The following is a 16,455-nucleotide window of genomic DNA, read 5'->3' as shown; positions in this document are numbered from 1 at the left end:
CATGATTTAACAATGGTGTTCATATGCTTTTGAATCTCGCTTTCTTTACAGTAAATAGTTTGTGCATGGAAAATATGCATATACTGTTTTTTTTTTTTTTCTTTACACACGTAAGCTTCACTGGGAAGCATTTGTTCTGTGTGTATTTTTTTCTGAGGGAAAAATAGGTAGACCTGGGATTTCCCATTAATAGTGGGAAGGTATTGCTTAGTTTATACTCATGTACGTAAGTGGTTTTGTACTTAAATTTGTAGTGTCATTTTTACATGACTGTTGCATATGATATTCAACAGATAAAAATGGTTTCTAGCATTCTTTGCTTGGTGTACAAATGGTAGTCATTAACAACCACAGGTTGAATAAATGGATAGTGAATAAGAAAACTTTTTTTTAAATTAACTCTGGATTGTGGGTCACAGTTTCATTCTGTATTTTCATTTTTTGTCTTGGTCCACCAATATACTCTATCTCCAGATCGAGTTTATTTTATTTTTGTCTTAAATATTATGTTGACCAGAAGACTGTTTAATTTGTAAATGTGTTTCAGTAATGACTGCTGTATAACAGATTATATTCAAATGAGAGTAAATAAAAGCTTCTAAAAATCATTGTATTTCATTTTTTCTGAGGATTCCTCCTAGGAAAATCTTCATGACTATGTCCAACTTCTGATTGTTGTTAATTTGGCAAAGTTTTTTTTTAACACTATCTGGATAATGTTCCCATTAGTTTTGGTTCAAAAATACCTTAAAGTACCTATGGTTAAAAAAAAATGTGTATTATATGTTTTTATATATATAGAGAGAGAGAGAGACAGACAGACGCTGATTTGTAAATATTGGACATAAGTTAGATATCAATTGCAGTATTTTTGTTTGTACTCAGAATAACCTAGTTACTTAGTGCATGGAATATTTTGTTACTCTATTTACTAACATTTTGTTTCTAATAGTAGAGAAAGCACACTGAGAAACTTAGGCAGTCCCAAAAGGTCTTTCCCAAAAGGTCTTTCCATTTGACTTCGATTAATAGGTTGCCTAATCTGTTCTTAACATTACTTTTATTTTCTGTATGTGTAAAACAGAACAATTCCTGTTAATTAACAGAACATCTTTCACCTATCAGGACAGCAGTCTCCAATTCTGAGCTTATTACTCACTTGATATACTCTATTATTTCCAGGAGAGGGCAGCATTTTCCTACATCAGGTACATAAAAGAACAAGCCCTGCTTAGACTGTCAATGTTTCTTGTAATTACTCCCAGTATATTTGTTGCTTGCTTATGAATTAACTTGCATTTATGGAACTAAATCATTCCAATCATTTAATTACACCTGAGGAGCTGAACTATAATTGCTTGCTTCCAACTAGGATCTGATATGGCTTGAGCAGTATTAATTTGATGTTTACTTTCCTGAGTGCTAAAAGCATTAAAATGATTGTGCAATGGGATTACATTTTACTAATTGCTGGCATTCATTAGCTGGGTAAATGGCGAGGAAGAATGACTGTATATTGTGGAGGGATAAAATTATGGTTTTAAATAGTACATTACTAGGCACATTAAGGCCCTAAGACATGTTTTAAAATACTCCAGAGGTTATTAAATACTGTATTTTCTTCATGTCTTGCTATATGAATATCTTATTAAAATACTGCAATTATTATGAACCTTTTTGTGCAATATGTAGGGAAATGGCTTCATTGACAGAAACCTATTTCTTGATATTAATAACCTTCTATATTTTCAGCTAATCCAAAAGTAAATGAGGAACTTAAGAAAAGATTGCCAACTCCAAATCAACACAGTTACACAGAATTGAAAAAGAAGAAGCTTACAGCTTCATTTGAGGACTTTTGTAAGGAACTCAGTGTTCTGCAATATGAGGTGAAGTTATTTTTTTATTAAGAACTTACTGCATCAAATCAACACTTTGTTTTTATCGTGCATGCTTACAGTTAACCACAAATATGAGCTTAGATATGTATTTCTTGAATGCTTAATATAAATGCTAGTCTTAAATCTTAAGTGTTTACTTTTTTTATAATCTCAAAGTTAAAAATGAAAATATATACAGGTTTGGGAGTCATAGGAAAGACGAATTGTTTCCTTTGCTGCCTTACTAGTTAAAATGTACATCCTCATTTAATACACTTCAATTTTAAAATATCTGTTTGTTTATTTTTAACTCTTTTACATTTATCATCACAATGACAACACTCTGGATATTTTCATGGCCCAGCCAGTGTCTCTTCAAGCCATATGTTGTAATTTTTTACATAAATATGGAAAAAATATGCTGGGAAAATGTAAAAATAATAAACACACTTTGGTCAAAGATGAAAAATTGTTCTTTGTATAAAACATTGTAAATGAGATATTTAGGTAAATAATAAAATTCGTTGTAAACTCACTGTATTAGTAAGAGCACTAATTTCTTTAAGTTCTCTTCACAGATTTAATGTAATTGAGTTTTTAACTTATCAGAAAGGGTATGTTTTAACATTCAAGATATTATATGGTAAGCCTGATATTTTACGGAAGATCTTATTTGTTAGTGCTGAGGGTTGTCTCTTGAAAGTCTTTAGTTATATGAAATATTTCAACAGTGTAAATGTTTGTTATGAAACAGTGTGTATGCAAATATTTGGATGGGTTATTTAGGAAAACCGATCAAATACATGCAAGTTCAGAAAACCAATCAAATATCTGCAAGTTCTGAGGTGAAATGGTTATAGGCCACTTTACCAGTATTTTATCCACGAAGTTCAGGCACACAAGAGGATGTTTTAAAGAAATGAAGAATGTATTGCCATCTATAATAATTAGCAAAGCGAGCAGTCTCATTGCCTCCAGTGGGACTACTCACTGTGGCTTGTGCTGGGCGCAGTAGCATGTACTTGCAAGATCAGGCTCTAGAACAAGAAGACAAACTAATAAATTTTTCAACAACAGCATTGCCTGCAACTGAAAGCTGAACAAAACCATTATATAAACTAAATATGTGAAGAGAAAATCTTTTACTGAGAAATATAATTTAGCACTGATTGTTAGAGTACACAGACTTTACTGTCCTACTATAAATATTTTTAAATCATTTGTCTTGTAAATTCTTTGTCAAATGAAGGCATAGTATAGGTGTATTATAATATATTGTTTCTAGTTTATTTATCTAGAGTTTGCTTTATTTTAGCTCTGAAATCTTGGAGCAAAAACTGGAGTCAGTGCCAGATCAAACAAGTTCAGAAGAACAAATGGAGGACTGGTCAAAAGGTAAAGACTTTTAAGATATTAATATGGAACCTCAGGTGTAGAACCAGTGCTAGGCAGTGACTGGAATGCCTTTGTTCTTGCTGATATATAACTGACTTAAGAGGTAGTGGTTGTTTTTTTTTTTTGTTTTGTTTTGGGATTTGGGTCTTTTGGGGAGGGGGGATGGAGGGGGTTGGTAACAGGAGAGCTGCTACAAATATGATTCCTTCTAAACTCCTGTGTACAAGGGGGCAAAGTAAGGAATGTAAATCATCAGCTAACACTGTGTTTGTTGGCCACTGAAACTTTGTTGTAATTCTGAGGAGTCTTAGTTGCATTTTTAGCCTGCATATTGTGCTTTACTTTTCAACTTTTTATTTAATAGTTAACAGTAAACCTGAAGTCTGTTTTTAAAGTGAGTTTCTTATTTATTCATGCCTGGCTAAAGTATGATCAAGTAACTCATTTACTAATATTAACTAATTTCATATTATTACCTCAACCCTACATAGAGAGGTTAGGCTTTGAGGTAGAGGGGGCCATGGTTAACTTGGACTGAGGAGTTTGTGCTCCTTGCATGGTTCGTGGAGTTGTAATCTCTTCATCACGATGGAAGGATCTTATTGTATTCAGATGACCCAAATGTTGCTCTCAGATACGATCATTTATGTTTCATGGCAGAAGCTTACAAAAGTTAGCACTTTATATGACTGACTGACTAAGCAAGTGCTAGAAAAGTGGCCTGTGACTAAATAACTTATGTAGGTTGAAAAAAGGCACAGACACAGGAGAGAGACCTTCAGTACATCATAAAAGGGTGGATTTTGTTGGCAAGTGGCTCCCTGTAGGTCAGAACAGATTGAATGGGTGCGTCAACTATAAAGATGCCTGCTCCATCAGATCCTCATCGTATCTTGTGAATTCTTCTTTCGGAATCCTATGTGTACTTTCTCAAAAGATAATAAATGTAAAGTTTGTCATGAAAAGAGTCTGATGTTTAGTAAGAAATGTATTATCTTCTCAAAGATGGAGTTTTTTTCCTTTCCTTTTAATGTAAAGGAAATCCTGCCTATATTATCCTATATAACATATTAGTTGAAGACCCCTTTTAATTCATGGAATTTGGGGCTTTTACTGAGATAATTTAAAAATGTTTCTGAATCAGATACACTGCAAACAAAAGTATTCACAGTGCAGTAATTTAGCAGAAAATTGTATTCTGACAACCTATACTCTATTTTAAATGTGTTATTGCTTATTCAGATTTAGTATTTTTAGACCTTTAGGGGTCAGCATACCCTAAGAATGGTTCAAAAGGTTAACTTTTCCAAAGTAGGCTAACGCTGAATAGCTTGAATTGATTCTCTGTCAGATATTTCCTGACCAATTGCAAGAAATTGTATTTTTCTACAGCTCACATCCACTTTAAAAACTGGCTGGTTACCGAGTTTCATGTGCATTTTTTTTCTGATGCATTAAGTTTATATTTTGTGTTGTTTAGAATGCTATGTCTTCCAAGCTAACGTTCCTGTATTTGTGAATCTAATAAGGCTGGCGTACAAAAATCTTGAAAGAAAAATTGCTATCCTTATATTTTTTGCAACAATCATTAATAATTATGTTTTTGGTCACAGGGGAGTTTTAAAAAGGGGGGAGGGGTATGGAATATATAAACCTCATGTCACCATATTGGTTTGAATGAGGAAACAACATTTTTCTGAAGTTTTATTTGGACACTAGCAATGTAGATATTTTATGTTGCTGTAATTTATCTAGCTGCCATCTTTGTGAAAAGAAAATGTTTATTATATACTCTTAGTAGACATCTCTTGCTCATTTTCTCATTGAACTACTAAATCAACAAACTTTTAATGTTCTGTTTAAGCATCTAAACTTGAAATGTTTTCTCTTTAGCTTTCATTGTCATTCAGGGTATGTTTCCTTTCTGCAACTGGCAGTGTAGCATTTCTAGTTATTCCCTGCTTGTAACTTGGAAGTTTAAAAGTGTTTTTAGGGGTTTTTTTTGTTCATTTGTTATAGAAAAATCCATAATGATTGATTCAGAATTTGTTTTATTAACATACTAAAAGGTTAGAGATTAAATTATTTGTCAAAAAATAAGTAAATACCCTTAAGCATATCTGAAATTAAATTCAGTCAACTAGAGGAAAATTCAGTCAGAGAACTAAAAAAGAAACAGCAAAAGTGAGTACAGATAATGTACAGAGAAGTGGCAGGTTTATGGCAGTTATGTGGGATAATAGGTAACCTGTTAATAAATGTTATAAAATAAAATACTTGAAAGAAAGGTGATGTTTAAGAACAGTGTATGTGAAGTGTTTGATGGATGAGGGCTTTTTTTTTTTTTTTTTTTTTTTTTTTTTAACTTTCTAGATTCTTTGGGTTATAAATATGCTTGTGTGGATTGAAGTCATGTTTCTGTCTCTGTTCTCACATATTAGGAAAAGTTAAGGAACAGCCTGTGTACAAGGATTATTATTTTGGTTTTGTACCTAATTTCAATGTACTGTTTATCTCCACAGGAGCTAGGTTTTTAATAGGAGGATAGTGACTTTTCTCATTTCTCTCTAAGAATACTTGAGAGAAAGGATCTGGAGTATTGGCAGCATGCCAGTGAAGACTGTAATTTCCAAATCAACTGTTCAGACTCCAAGCTAGAAAGCCTAGGACTAACGTCCATTATAAAAATAAACTTATAGTGGCAAACATGCACAGCTTTTCATGTTTTGGGGGAGGGGATGGGACACACTATGCACCTGGGTGAAGAGCTGTTGCTTTCCAGAGTTTAAATGCATAGCAAAAACTGCACAAATGCTAATACTGTGAAAACATACGAGGAAACTTGAATCCATAGTGGGTGTTTTACATACCTGCATATTCATACAGGACTTGATGTGTCAATTTTCAAACAGAGTTAGCAGGATAGGAAAGTGGTAAGTTTGCAAATACTTGGAGGTACGTTTGTGTCTCATTTGACTAGTATCATGTACTGTGTTTGAATGGGTGCAGGTATAATTGTTTTGTAGGATGTTGTCTTCTCACTATTGTAATGTTTTTTCCTGTGTTAGGCTACTGCCCTGTGCTTAAAAATCATAGATGTTCAGAAAGTAGATGGAGTCTTGCCATATTAAATATTGTTTGGTCTGGTATGACAGAAAACTTACAATTTTGCCAACTCAAATGAAAAGCATTGTATAATTATTATTTTGAATTTTCTAAAATGAGGCAATAGATTAATTTTTTTTAAGGGCAAAGTGGCTTGCTTCCTTTAAAAAGTTGTTATATTTTTCAACAACAGATATTTATACGTGTGTGTGTGTGCGCGTAGATATATGTACATGCATGTATATTTCTAAATCACCGCTTAAACCAGATATTGAAGGATATGTCAATGAACCAGTTTCATCTGTAAGAATATTGATGCCAGCTCTTAGATATGATCAGTGTATTCACTTTCACTATAACTTGTTATCCTTTGGAAAAATATTTGTCTGGCTCATCAAAATACTTTAAAATTGCATACCTGGAAACTATGGTACAGAAGAGACTATTCTAAAAGAGATGTAATAGTGTAGCTTGGAAATGAATTGCAGAATCGGCTTGTGCAGGGAAGTTTGAGAAGTGTTTTAACTGCTGCTAGGCTGTTGTTTTCTAGTTCTGCTCCATTCCGGAAAAATAGAGGAGGAAAGCAGAAATGCAAACCTAACAAACAAGTTATGTGTAAATAGCTGCTCAGATGGATGTGCATGTATTAAGCTTATGTATGGGAAACAGTCTTCATTGCATTGTGCATTTCTGCCATTGTCTTGCATGAATGCATGGTTCTTATTGTTAAGAATCTGGCCATAGCTTTTCTTATGTCGTCATGATAATGACATATATGTCAGTGTATTGTTTACAAAAATACTCAAGTTCTTTTGCTGTGTGGTGTGTTATTTCAAGGAATATAATCTTGTTAGAAATATTTTGTACATTTATTTACTCTTTTTTGTTGTTGGGGTTTTTTTTCTTCCTTTGCTAACTTTCAGGAGATGAAACCCTTCTCCCTCACCACATATTTGTGGACTATCTTATTAGGAGAAATTAGTTTTTCAAGTTTTGTAATTATTTTAACATGCTATTTTTGTGGGTTTGGTTTTGTAAAAGTAGAAAACTTCTGTAATTACAAGGGCTTGTTGGCTGGAATTACTGTTATGTTACTGTCACACAATAATCACATAGCAAGCTAAAAATCTGAAGCGGTAAATAGAGCTTTGAGATTAATATGGTAAAGATGTTTCCCATTTCCATCTGATGCACTAGCAGTCGAAAATCTACTAGTTGTAGAGATGCTGCTTCCTCTTCAGAACACATCCATTACCGCTGTAGACACTGGGTAAAGTAAATCTGAAGCCCTTCTTCCAAGGCTGAAGTAGAGGCAGAATAAACTGTATTTGTCATATTGGAGTCTGTTTGCCTCAACAGAAGATATTATGAACCTGTTCCTCCTCTCCTTCCCTCTTTTAGAAATAAGGAAAGCTGTTTACCTGGGAAAGAAAGAAGACCTGGGTATTTTGCAGGGGTATATGCAAAGGAATGTGCATCATATGTGCAGAGGCAGAGTCCTGTTCACACACGTGGCTCAACTGAGTGGTGTCTTCCATGTGTGCTGTGCTTTCAGCATCAGACTTGGTCACTGTATGCTAGCTGTCACAGATCCGCTTTCAAAGGGAGATGGGTAGTTGCAGGTTTCCCTGCACAGTGTATGAAGCAGAAAAGAGATGGAGATGATGATCTTGTATGAGTAAAACAACACAGGAAGATGGGGTAGTAACTGCCACCAATGATAAGTATGAAAGATGAAGACAAAATCTGGCATGGAGAAGGAGGGAGTAGTGTGCCCTGACTTCGGAGGAAAGGAGGAGATAATAACTGAATAATCCTCAAATGCTGGTAAATACAGGGTATTTACAGGCATCTGCATGGAGTAAGGGTCCTCATCAAAGGGACAATTTAGTCTCCAGTAGCTACCTGACTTATGGGGGCATTGTGAGAATTATTTTGTTCAAGAGCCTTTACAATACACTGAAAATGTGTAGTGCCTTATCTGCACCAAGTACTGCAAGCAGTAAGGATGAGGAGAATGCACACCTTAAAGTATTGCACTTCAAATGACATTAGTGTTTAAAATTTGAGTGAAGCTAACTTCAGAAAGCCCTGAAATGTGCTTGTTGGAGAAGTGGCATTTATTACTGCAGTAATTTTTATGTAGTGCTTTGAAGGAGCTTTGGAAGACCTAGCATAAGTACAAGAATTTGGGGGGGGTTGTTGTTTTTTTCCTTTAGAAACCCTCCTTGCTTGTATTTTAGTAACTAGAATGAAGCTGAAATTCAGAACAGTCCTGCATTAGCACAGGTAAGATGAGCAAAGACATTACAAAAAATTTTATTAAAATAGCAGCCCTGGCTCTCCAGGGAATACATTGTAGATTCTCATCAGAGAGTTCACATGTGTCTTTAGATCATTTATGCTGGTTTGGGGATTTTTTTTTTTGGTCTTTTGTTTTAAACTGGCATTTTATGCAGTGACCTTTTATGTTGGACACTTAAAATTAAAAGAGTATTAGGAAAAATATTATAAAGTTGTAGCTTTCTGAGATTTTATTTGGAAGTCTAAATTCAGCCACCTTTAATTATTTGTATGTGGTAAGGGAGGTTGAGTACATTTGGCTAAGAGAATCTTCACTATAATTAATGGGCATCAGGAAGCATGACCCTGCCTGGATAAAAGGGAGTTCTGGATAATTAAGATTTAGATAATGGAAGGCATTATATGTGAAAAGCAATTGTCTGGTATCACAATAGCAAAAGAAAAATGGGATGGGAGAGTTTACTTTGTTTTTAGTTGTTTTAGAAAACATAAACACAGCATGCTTAATAAAAACTCTAGCAGACTCTGTGTTTGGAAATTATGTAATAACTCCATATAGGCTGTAATGATATCCTGAAACCCTGTATTTAAACTAACCTGAATTACAATGAGAGATAAACAGAATATTTACCCATCCCTTATGAGCTGCTGCTGATATGTAAATTTATTCTTCTACTTTGCACAAATATACTTTTGAGCTACTGCTTAAACACTTCAAGGTCCTTAGCCAAACAGTTTTAATGATGCCTCCAATATTATGAAAGTGTGACATTTGATGAATGCCTTGTATAGTTGTGATATCAGGGAATGTGTAAACAAAAAACGCACATCAAGTCATCGTGCAACACCTAGATAATTTATAATTTTACTGTTTATATCCATCTTGACATTTTTTATCTGCCAAAGGCAGGTTTCATTTGGAATCTTAATCTGAGATTTATTTGGTGGATCTGGAAATCATAGCTAGAGTTCCCACAGGAAATGGTCCATCTACCAACAGATTAAATGGCAGTCCTGCAGTTGTTAAGGGAGCTCTGCATTTAACACACATGCATACTCATTCAGTCAGCACTGTGGAGAAAAATTAAAGTAGTAACCCAGGTTTAGGAACAATGTAGCTAAAAAGTCCCATATTTGCTGAATGACAAAGGGTTATATAGCAGCATTTCATTTTATTATTCGTGCTTGAATTTCTTGTTTGCTTTGTTGAGTCTGCTGACGAATACTAATAAATGCCTGCAACAATCCAGACGAGAGATGCCTGGCAACAAAGCTATGCGGTGGACCTCCCTGATCTTCTCCAGTTCACAACCTGACCTTTTGAAAAATTGGCTGGGCTAAGCTGCAGAATTTGGGTGTAATGGTTATTGTTAACTCCAGCTTTAGGATTTATTAATTTGTGTGATCAAGACTTACCTATACTTCAAAGTTTCAAAAGACCAAACACAATCATCCATCCATTAGAACTAACATTGTGTTTCAGTGAATCCCACTTAGTATCTGACTAGAGATTCTGCTATTTTGATGTGTTCAGAATCTAAAAATGTTTTTTCAAGTGTGAGACCAAGCCAGTGAAAATCTGGTTTCTTCTCAGATACTAATATTTTAAAATAACAATATGTTAATGAATCACAGAGAGTAGAAAGACAAAGGAAATGTGTGAAATTTCACATGAATAAATGCATCATGATTAACTGTAGTGAATACCAAAGTAAGGATTGACCATGTATTTTAAAGTCTCAGAAGCATTTCTCTATTTTAAATATTCACTAGTTATAAATTTTTGCTGTTTGCATGCGAAATAAAATGGCAAAAGACTGAAAGTGAGAGGGACAAGGGAAACATCATTCCTAAAATAACTGGAATCCTTGGAGAATTGTAAAAATTGCCTTTCTGCCAGAATAACTCTAACTGTTCTTAATCTCTCTCTTGATTTATTTCTTTATGAAGGGTGTTGCCAGGGTTCCAAGCAAGTACAGGTGAATAAAGAAGCATTCAAAGTAATGCAGATATGCCCCTGCTTAAATTGCTAACACAGAATGAATTCAGTGTTCTCTTTAGATTCCTTCAAGGAATTAAAAGACAAACCATTAAACTTCTGAGTTTTGTCAGGATTTTAGCAGACAAAAAAATATTTTCAAGGCTAACTTTTTTTTTTTTTTTTTTTTTTTTTGCCTTGGGATATAGAGCAAGCTAAGACATTATTTCAAAATATAACTTGCATCATTTTTACTTCATTTGCAGAGAACTTTCTCATTAAAGTTTCAGTAAGAAGACATTGTTCTGTTTAATCGTGATTTTGGACTTCTTCAATGGTTAACTCAAGACAGAGAGGTCTAAGCATTTGAGTTGTAGTGTTCTGTTAAGCTGACTGATTTTTAAAACGGTTTTTATTGTTCAAAAGTTTGCTCTATTAGAACTATAATCAATTTAAGTGGTTTCACTTTTCTGCATACTGTTGAAATTACAGGCTTGTAAATACTGTACTCTGCATGTCTATCTTTTAATGTGAATGAAAATTATGAACATAAGGGAGTTTGGAAGGATACCAATCTAATTATTTGAAATTCCTGTTTATCCTTTGAATGTATAAACATTACTTTATCATTCTAAAAATGGTAGCTAAAAATGGTCATTTTTCCTTGGAGGCCTTTTGAAATAGAGTTGCATCTCATAGTATTTAAGCTGCTTAAAGCAACTCTGACAGAAGAGAAAATACCAGTCAGGTCTCCGATCAGGAGAAAGGAGCAAGGAGGGCCACAACTGAGGCAGCATAGCCTACAAGAGAAAACATAGCATGGAGCCTTGGACTTCTGGAGTTTTACTTCTGCCATGGCTTCTTTGATCTGATTATTTCGTTACTGTGTTTTAGTCTTGCCCACCTTAAAATGACTGTCACAGTGCTTATACATCCCATATAAAATATCCTGAGAGTCATTAATTAATACTTCTCCAGAAAAGGTAGTTTTCATGGCTTATTTCAGAGGACCTTTGTCATTTGTTGCATGTCATTTGATCATTAGATCAGATGTCCTATCTCAGCTTAAAATCTGGGACATTCCTGGGTAGAATTGCTTAAATATAGGTTCGTAGTCCTCATTCCTCCCAAGTGCCATGATCTCACAGTCTCTCTTGCCTGCCTTGAATCATCTAAGTCAGACTGTTCAGGTAACTCATGTGTTGCATGAAGAAAGAAACAATAGGCACAGTGAAAATGTATAAATCCCAAACCAGCTCCCTTCTATCCACTTATGCCAGGCAATAGGATCAGATTCTAGCCTCATTTTCTTTCTTTGCCTATTTATGCCTATAAAATCTTTTAATTTTACTTTCCCACTCCTTTTCAGGAGTTATGCCTTTTAATCATTCAGTAAGGGGCGAGCTGTTGAACAATCTTAGTCTTTCACAGATACTGTGTTTGGTAGAAGTTCCAGTAGTTACACAGCTGAATGAATGTTTGTCTTTTGACAAAAATGCTGGGTAATCATTTTCAGCTCATTCAGCTGTAGTACTAATTTCACTTGCATAGCTTGAAAAGTTAGTGGTTATCAGATTCAAGTCTTCCAGTAGACTTAAATATAGAATTTGTATTTATTTATGTCTAATATATTATTTATATCTATAAAATAGAATTCAACTCCAGTGGCATTAGATGTTATGAACTTAAGACAATTCTTTAATCCATTTTTCATATGAAGCTGTTGGAGATTGCTTGCTGTTAATGCACCAATTGTCTTATCCTAACAGCTTATTAGAACTTCCGCAGATGTGCATGCATTATCGTACACACCTATCCTGCAAATTTATCTTTTCAGAAATTTGTGAGGTTTTACTTTAATAAACTACAGAAAACTTAAATTACTTGAAAGTCAATAATAAAGAAGACCAATTAGTGTAGCAAAAATAAAAAGATGAAGTTCTCAGGTGATGCTTTGACATGTGATGTTTACTGCAGGCAGTTCACATAGATGTGTGATTTTTAGCTCGGGGTAAGAAGAAATATTTTTAAATAATAAGTGTGTGCTTTTATCCCACTGGGAATAAATTGTCTTGGGGTAGGGGCGAGGTAGCTCTCTTCTCTGATTGTTTTTGTTGGAAAATGAACATTCCCTCCGTGTTTGAATTTCAAATTTTTTGTCTTGTACAAATGCAGAGAAAACCACATTGAGACTGAAGCTACATTGCTTTTAAACTGAGAAGAAAAAATATATAATTAACACTCAATTAGATTTTGTTAACCGTTGGGTTTGGGGGACTTTTAATAATTGAGGTTGCCCTTAGTTCCTTAAAGGTGGCACCCGGTTTTAGTTTTCTTTTTTTTTTTTTTCTTCAAACACTTTTAATCTGAGAGTGATCATAAGAGAAGGGTAGGCCACTGACTTTGCAATCAGCTTTGCTCGTGCTCCCAGCATGCATATGGTTCATTCTTTTCCTTCCTGATTTTGCTCTGTTTTCTATTTTGCCTCTTACTCCCACTCCTCTAGGGGTATGTTCATGCAGACTTTTGCGTCATCTCTTCTACAGAACAGCTTAAAACAAATACTAGGAGGCTATAGTTAGTGAGCAGCAGCTTCTGTTACACTGCTTTTGCTTAAAGTTGGTTTGGAGCACTGGCAAGAGTTTCTAATGCCCCCATACTTTTCTGCAGGCAGACCTGGTAGTCAGCCATGTACATTGCAGTGCTGCACGTGTGTGTTCGGTTTATTTTTCTTCCTTTATTGTTATTCCTGAGAGATCTGCTGCAAACTTCTGAGGTAATCAATGCAGTTTAGCTGGTGGGGTGCTGAAAGACTGCAGAGCTAGAGACTGCAAAGCTAAAAACAAGGGGAAAGGAGGTATCTGCCCAGCTTCTGCTGGGTCACAGGACTGCTGAATATCCTGTATGGTACACAAGGGAAGCTACTGGCTTCTTAGACTTCCAGGTGAAACTAAATCTGCTGCACACTTGCATCTTCAATACTACTTTTTGTATAGTTAGTGTGGGTACAGGATTCTCCAGTGCTCTGTTTTCCCTGCTCTTAGTGCCTATCCCTTCCTCAAAGATGACGTGAAAAATAGGGTCTGCCTCAAAAATGTGTTAGATACTTCTGAACACAAAAGAACAGTACAGTTTGAAGGGGATAAAAACAATATAAGTGTAGGGGAAAGAAATAATTCGTGTATAAATAAGTTCATATTTTTACTTGAATTTTTAACCACTGCTAGGTTAACAACATTCAGTTCTCTTCTGCCTTTACTTATTCAAGCCATTATAGCATTAGCTTCCCCCTACTTACCTCAAAATCAATTCCCAGCCTTAATTCTAGTGTCTTTATATTCCTTCTTCCTAACATTTGCCTTTCTTTCCTCAATGTGAATGAGCTATTCATTCAAGATAAATACATAAAACAGAAGATCAGCTGTTTAACTTCTCCCTATGGTGAAATATTAATCTGGGGCTACTGAACTTGTTCTATTTTTATGTGGAAAATAAGTTGGTTAGCGTACTCAAGAACCAGAATCAATGGTGGTAATATCATGTAATGAAAACTACAGCATTTTTTTGCAGTGCTTGCGAGACTGTTGTACCCTTTTTCTGATGCTGTCTGTGCAGCTTGATTATTGCAAATGCTACTTGCTCCCCAGTGTGTTTCTGAAGCATTGGTAATTAGTGTGCAATACAATTTGTAGGAGCCATGAAGAAATGCACTCAGGTGTATTGATTAACGCTGCTACTTAGTTTAACAGCAAGACAAGAAACTACCATGGACTAAGGGCCTAAATTACTTTGGGGCGGGGGGGGGGGCACACAGTTCGGGTGCCTGCTATGCTGTAGGTCATGGGCTATTTGGAGATGAAAATGATTCAAAAGAAATGATAAAAATTCACCGTGCACATTGACCCAACTGACCTGAGTGTTCACAAAGTCTTCCTCAAAGCCTTCTACTTCAGCCACACACAAGTGAGGATACAGACAGATTTAATATTTTGACAAAAAAAAAAAATTGTAGCTCTATTAAACAAGCAAAAACTCTAATCTTAATGTCAGTGGACAGAGTACTTCCAATTCGGAATGGAGGAAGCTGCCATCTTTTATCTTACAAAAGCCAGTAGATGGGAAACAGATCCTCAGTGTTTTGTCTGATGTTTGCAGGAATGCCACTTACAGGCTTGCTGTGGTGCTCCTCAGTCTTACCTATGTGCTTGAGAGAATTGAACGTAGGTGAAGAAATATCCTGCCAATGCTAGTTACTTAACGAAGCATCATTAGCAGCAATAAATACCAATATAGGTCTGGTCCCATACTAAATTCAGGGTTTTTTTTTTAGCTAGCTTCGCTTATGGTTGAAGGAAGGCTTAAAAATTCCCAATCTTAACCTGGCCTAAGGATTTAGGCAGAACTTGACCTGCAAATGCCCTAAGCAGACAGGTTTACTCAATCCATTTAAAAAAAGGGGGGTGAGAGGGAGAAACCTTCCCCCCCCCCCCATCTTTTTATACTCCTGGCACTAAAAGGAGCAAATTTGAAAACTAGGAAATGTGAAGAGAGGAAAAGCTATGCAGTTGATTACCCTGGAGTTGAAGGGATAGAGTCACTTGTTTTGATTTGTCCCCATGTAACTGTGGTAGCTAACGTCTTCTAATCTTTTTAGTGTTCTGGGGCAGGAAACCTTTCCACCAACTCCTGTCTTATAGTGTGGGCCTAAGAAGAGTATAGAAAGCTAGTGCTAGTTCCATGATAACAGACACTGGTTGTTGCAACAGATAGTGTTATACTTGAATTTCTCCACAGAATGCAACCCATCTAACCTGAGGCACTTAAATATCTATTGCTTATAGAAATTGTTGATGCCCTAGAGAAGAAGGGGGAGAAAAGCTGTATGGCGAGTGAAGTGGTGCACTCTCCCTTCAATGTGTAAGACCATAACTTGCAGCTATCTGTGTACACAAATCAGTGCATCTGAAATGGGAGAAGTGGACAAGATGATGTGTTCAGTTGACAGTTCTTTATAATATGAATGAAATGGGAAGCACACCTAAACCAAGTGTGTGCATCCCTAGAAAAGGCTTTGAAAATACTAAAATTCAGACTAGCTTAGTTTTCAGATAACATTAACTGGAAAAAGTTTAGAATTTTCCCTACATATGTTGCCACTCCCAAGTTGGGTTAGGTTCTTAGAGTGTAAGTAGTCAATGTTTTAATGCCTATTTCTTTAGAGATCACCCTTGCTACACCCTTGTAAGGAGGAACAAGAGGCTGAATCCAGCCTGTAAATGTAACAGGGCTTTGAAGGAGTCTCTGCTCAGAAACCTGCAGGGTAGAAGCTGATGAACACAACATACACTTGCTCAAAGAATCCAGGTGGCTATGCACAATTTGTCTGCATTAGCTATAGAATGGTCTGATTTGAGGAACACATTTCAATTCCAGTACTGGAAACTGTGCTTCTAACAAGTGTTTTAACAGGTTATGGTCCCCATATGTTTATTACTGTTCAGAAACAGATTCTGATAAACTGTTCACTGATTGTTCCTTTAGTACAAAAATGAGTGATTATAGTTTAGAAGAGTAATGAGAACAGATCTGAGTGGATTTGTACTGACGTGGATGAGAACTTAGATGACTAGTAGCTCTAAGCTACAGATACAGTACATTTTTCTCTGGTGAGTAAGGAACAGCTTTGTGTAGGGACTTGTTAAACCTGCTTCAGTGAATCAACAAGAAGTCATCTCTCTGTACTCTTGGGACAAGGAGGTGTGTGCCATTGTTTCTGCCATTCCTCCCTCAAGA

The 16,455-nt window shown here is 35.5% G+C and overlaps 1 protein-coding gene across 5 annotated transcripts in view; it reads left to right on the top strand.

Moving 5' to 3' along the window:
- Positions 1-16,455, top strand: part of MIPOL1 (mirror-image polydactyly 1) — a 197,764-nt gene that overhangs the window by 31,087 nt on the left and 150,222 nt on the right. For all 5 annotated transcript variants that reach the window (XM_026120291.2, XM_064512345.1, XM_026120285.2 and 2 more), the window contains 2 exons: positions 1,753-1,889; positions 3,196-3,275. In XM_026120291.2, the coding sequence (XP_025976076.1) occupies positions 1,885-1,889; positions 3,196-3,275 (85 nt within the window). In that variant the 5' untranslated portion in view covers positions 1,753-1,884. The remainder of the gene's footprint in view (positions 1-1,752; positions 1,890-3,195; positions 3,276-16,455) is intronic.

This window comes from Dromaius novaehollandiae, chromosome 5 (genome assembly GCF_036370855.1).
Source record: "Dromaius novaehollandiae isolate bDroNov1 chromosome 5, bDroNov1.hap1, whole genome shotgun sequence".
Lineage (NCBI taxonomy): Eukaryota > Metazoa > Chordata > Aves > Casuariiformes > Dromaiidae > Dromaius > Dromaius novaehollandiae.
Note: the sequence above shows the minus strand (reverse complement) of the source record. Positions and strands in the feature narration are given on the sequence as shown.